The 4,507-nt window shown below is 38.3% G+C and overlaps 1 protein-coding gene across 1 annotated transcript; it reads left to right on the top strand.

Annotated features, from left to right (window-relative positions):
* LOC103436189 (G2/mitotic-specific cyclin-2-like) lies at window positions 1–4,077 on the top strand. Its single transcript, XM_008374615.4, has 11 exons — window positions 1–349; window positions 540–600; window positions 712–811; window positions 942–1,001; window positions 1,094–1,127; window positions 1,227–1,448; window positions 1,554–1,676; window positions 2,679–2,768; window positions 2,882–3,202; window positions 3,306–3,484; window positions 3,681–4,077. The coding sequence occupies exons 2-11, from the start codon at window positions 549–551 to the stop codon at window positions 3,817–3,819; spliced, it is 1,320 nt and encodes a 439-aa protein (XP_008372837.3). The 5' UTR covers window positions 1–349; window positions 540–548; the 3' UTR covers window positions 3,820–4,077.
* Window positions 4,078–4,507: the final 430 nt, after the last annotated feature.

Here is a 4,507-nt window from a genome sequence, read left to right as displayed (position 1 = left end):
GTTGGAGACAGACCATCGTGACCTTTCGGCAGTATTGAGATCGGACGGTCAGGTATTAGTAGCCGTTGTATTCAAAACGGAGGAGCACATGCCCTTCTCTCCCAAATTCCGCTTTTAAAAATTCTTTTTCCTTTTTTCTTCGAATATGAATCTGCTTAATAAATAAAAACCCGTTTTAAAGAACCCAACAAGAACACAGACGCACAGAATAGAGAGAGACAGGACGAGAGAGAGGGGGAAAGAGAGAGAAAGCGGCTTCATATGCCATTCATTTCTCTCTCGGGATTTTGAAGATTCAAGGCTTTGATATTTGCATTACTTTGATCAAGTCCCTTGATTTCTCTTCAAGGTTTGTGGGTTTCTTTCGATCTTTCGTTTTGTTTTTTTAAATTTCGAATGTTCTGGGTTTCGATTGTTTCAGATTTTCGGTCGTTTTCTTCTTGCTCTTCGTGTTCTAGATCATGGGTTTTTCTGATGTCATTCAAATTTTAATTTGGGGTTTTTGTTTTTTGTTGTTTGATGGTGATTTCGTATTGAAGGTGATCGAAATGGGATCAAAGGAGAACAACCCAGCTCTAGTTAGGCCCTCAAATTTCCAAGGTAAGAGACGCAGCCAAAACCCATGATGTAAATTTAACGTAATTTTCAATTTCTGAATATTTGAATTTATGTTCTTTGTTTGTATTTATTTTCTTTAAAATTTTGGAAAAGGTCCAAGAATGGGGGGTTCCAAGTTTGTGAAGGAGGTTGGACCGAATCATCGACCAGCACTAAGGGATGTCCATAACATCACCAGAAAAGAATGTTCTAGGTTTGGGACATTTTCTTACAATCTGATGAATCTCTTTCCATGTTTATGTTTTAATATGTTTGATTCGTTTTCTAGTAGCCTTTAGTTTACTAATGAACTAATTTGAGACATTATAAATTATGTAATTCAGGAAAGATGCTGCGGAATGTAAGAAAAATGTGCCAGATCTGCCACATAGACCAGTGACAAGGTTTGAATTTACTCTTATTCTATTTGCCTTCCTGTTTTTGTTGTAATAGGCTATCTGAAGAATTTGATTCTTATATTTTGATGTTTGTATAGGAGGTTTGCACAATTGCTCCAGCAGCAGCCAAAGGTAGTACCTTTTAGACCGATGACAAGGATCTTTTGTTTACATTTTGGTTTTTCGCTTTTAATTCAAATTACAATTTTTGGTGTTCTTAAATGTAATTAGGAAACCAAGGAAGTGACTGTGAGTTCATTTGCTGCAAATCCGAAAGCTGTGCAGGACGTTAATCAGGAAGCTAAGAAACTGAGCTCGTATACTGCAAATTCTAGTGGTTTAGTGGATTGTGAAATTATAGATGTGGAGAACATTGAGGATGAGGCTTGTGATGCTCATGTACCAATGTTTGTTAAGCACACCGAAGCTATGCTAGATGAAATCGATAGGATGGTATGTGTGTCTTACTGTCTAGTACTACTAGTAGTTTTCTTCTTCAGAAGTTCCCATCTTTATATATCAGAAGGCTAACTGGGTACATTCTGTTGATTACTGCAGGAAGAGGATGAAACTCTGGAGGTTGAGGACCCCATTATGGATATCGACAGCAGCAGCTCAAAGGATCCGCTTAATGTTGTTGAGTACATAGATGACATCTATGCTCACTACAGGAAATCTGAGGTATATTTTCATTAGCTATTGAAAGCGATACTATGGTATTACTACTAGATGGATCACCGAAACCAATGTAAGAACATAGTTCTGCTCTTGAGGATTAGAAATGAAAGGCATAGATGTTAACCTTAAGATTTGTTGGAAGTCTGTGATCAATTGAAAGCAGATACTATGGTATTACTACTAGATGGATCACTGAAACCAATGTAAGAACATAGTTCTGCTCTTGAGGATTAGAAATGAAAGGCATAGATGTTAACCTTAAGATTTGTTGGAAGTCTGTGTGATCACTGACCAGATGAGCTTAGAAATACCGCTGCATTTTTGTGTTCTCATATGGCTTAGGGTAGAATTTAACCAATGTTGAAAGTACAGAATTCTTGCATCTGTTTGATCATATGAACTTCAAAGTTAAAAGCACTGCACTTTTTGTTCTCATATGAGCATAGGGTAATTGGACATCCTTGTATAACTGACATCCAATTAAAAGCATTTGCATATCTGACATCCTTGTATAACTATTTCGAGCGAATGTTGAAAATTCTGAATTCATTTATCTGTTTGATCAGATGAGCTTCAAAAATAAAAAGCACTGCATGTTTGTGTTGTCGTATGGCTTAGGGTAGCTAACCCGAAATAGTTATACAAGGATGTCAGATATGCAAATGTTGGTTTGTCGAAAACTGACCTGTTTGATTAGATGAGAATCTTTACCTTTTTTTGGTCTCATACCTTTTCATTTTAGGGTTGGTCTGATTTCTGGAGGTGCATATGTTGACAATCAATTTCTGCCTTTTTCTTTTCTGGGGTTTTCATTGTTTGGTTTTGGTTTTACTGGTTTTCTTTTGGTAGAAATGCATTCTTCTCTGCCATAAGTATCAATCAAATTGGTTAGTTGGCCAGATTGTCTAGTGAGACACCCTTTAACTAGATAAGTAGATGCATAAATGAGGGGGAGGTTACCGACTAAGTTCAGTTTACTAAAAAATGATAATCTTTATCATGCAGAAGTCAAGCTCTGTCTCCCCAAGTTACATGGCTCACCAACCTGACATCAATGAGAAAATGAGGGCAATTCTCATTGACTGGCTTATTGAGGTACCATATTGTGTCATTAGTTGGATTCATTTTAAAGATGCCCAAGTTTGAGTATTAAGAGTTTGGTACTGTGATGTGAACAGATTGTTAACGGGTTTTGATTCTTTTAACAGGTCCACTACAAGTTTGAGCTTATGGATGAGACACTATTCCTTACTGTAAATCTTATAGACAGGTTCTTAGAGCGCCAAATGGTGATCAGAAAGAAGCTTCAGTTGGTTGGTGTGACAGCCATGCTACTAGCTTGCAAGTATGAGGAGGTTTCTGTCCCAATTGTGGAGGATTTTGTTCTGATATCAGATAAGGCATATTCACGGAAAGATGTGCTTGATATGGAGAAATCAATGGTGAACAGCTTACAATTCAACTTCTCTGTTCCAACCGTGTATGTGTTCATGAGGCGATTCCTCAAGGCAGCTCATTCAGAGAAAAAGGTCAGTCATGCGATACACAGTATAAGAAGCAGTAATATTTCACTTATTTTTATAAAACCTAACGGTATTAATGTACTTGGTTTTCCTGGAATTGAATGAACAGCTTGAGCTTCTGTCCTTCTTCCTCATTGAGCTATGCCTGGTGGAGTACGAAATGCTCAGGTTCCCCCCTTCTATGCTAGCTGCTGCCGCAATTTATACTGCTCAATGTACTCTGTCCCGGTTCAAGCAGTGGAGCAAGACTAGTGAGTGGTATACGAATTACTCAGAAGATGAACTCCTGTGAGTACTTCTTGCACTGACTGTCATGATTCATTGCAATTTTATGGTATACACGTGGTAATAAATCTATTTGGACCACATTGGCAAACGAAATAACCAAGTGTGATCATGTATGTAGCAAACATTTGACTTGTTACATGAAATTTGTTTACTTGTTAGAAAAGTAATGTTTCATGTGTAATTTATGTATCAACAGAGAATGCTCGAGGATGATGGTTACGTTTCATCAGAAGGCTGAAACTGCAAAACTCACTGGAGTGCACCGGAAGTACAGCACATGGAAGTTTGGCTATGCAGCTAAAGCTCAACCAGCTGAGTTCCTCTTGGATCACTGATTGCGCACTGACAGACAACTTCGATCAAATATAAGCGACCAAGATTCTATCTTGAGTATGTCACTGAGCAACAGAAGTTGCCCTGGGGGATCTTTGAACATATTAGGGTGGGTTTCTTTTGTTGTCAACTCCAACAGCTATCTATTTAGCCTGCTCTCTGCGGATAACGTGAATGTTTTTTTTTGGGTAGTCTTTCGTTGACTCATGTTTCCTGGAATCAATGGTTTCTTTAACATGAATGCTCTTAGATTTCCAGTTTGTCTGTCTCTTCCGTTTTCCATGCCAAAAGACTAAACAGAAAGGAAGGATTGAGTCGATTGACAGAGATCAAGATTTGTCTTGAAATTTGATGGATGAGGTTTGAATTAAAACAGAAGCTTGAAGATTCAATTCACAATATAATCGGTCAATTGTAACTAATCCTTATTTTTGGTCAATGTAAGATTCATTCGAAGTGAAAGAATATAGAGATCTACAACAAGAAAGACAACCGCCACAGCTCCGCTAGCACGGCCGCCACAATACCACCACAAGCCGTAACCCAGAAAGACAACCGCCACAGCTCCGCTAGCATCCAGGAATCAAACAAACCAAACGGAAAATGGGAGTAGACAAGCTCCCCACACAAAATGCGCTCCCCTAATCCAATCAAATTAAGTAGTGCCAAAATGCATTTCATACGTCCCCC

The sequence above is a fragment of the Malus domestica genome, chromosome 05, assembly GCF_042453785.1.
Source record: "Malus domestica chromosome 05, GDT2T_hap1".
In the NCBI taxonomy this organism is placed as follows: Eukaryota; Viridiplantae; Streptophyta; class Magnoliopsida; order Rosales; family Rosaceae; genus Malus; species Malus domestica.
Note: the sequence above shows the minus strand (reverse complement) of the source record. Positions and strands in the feature narration are given on the sequence as shown.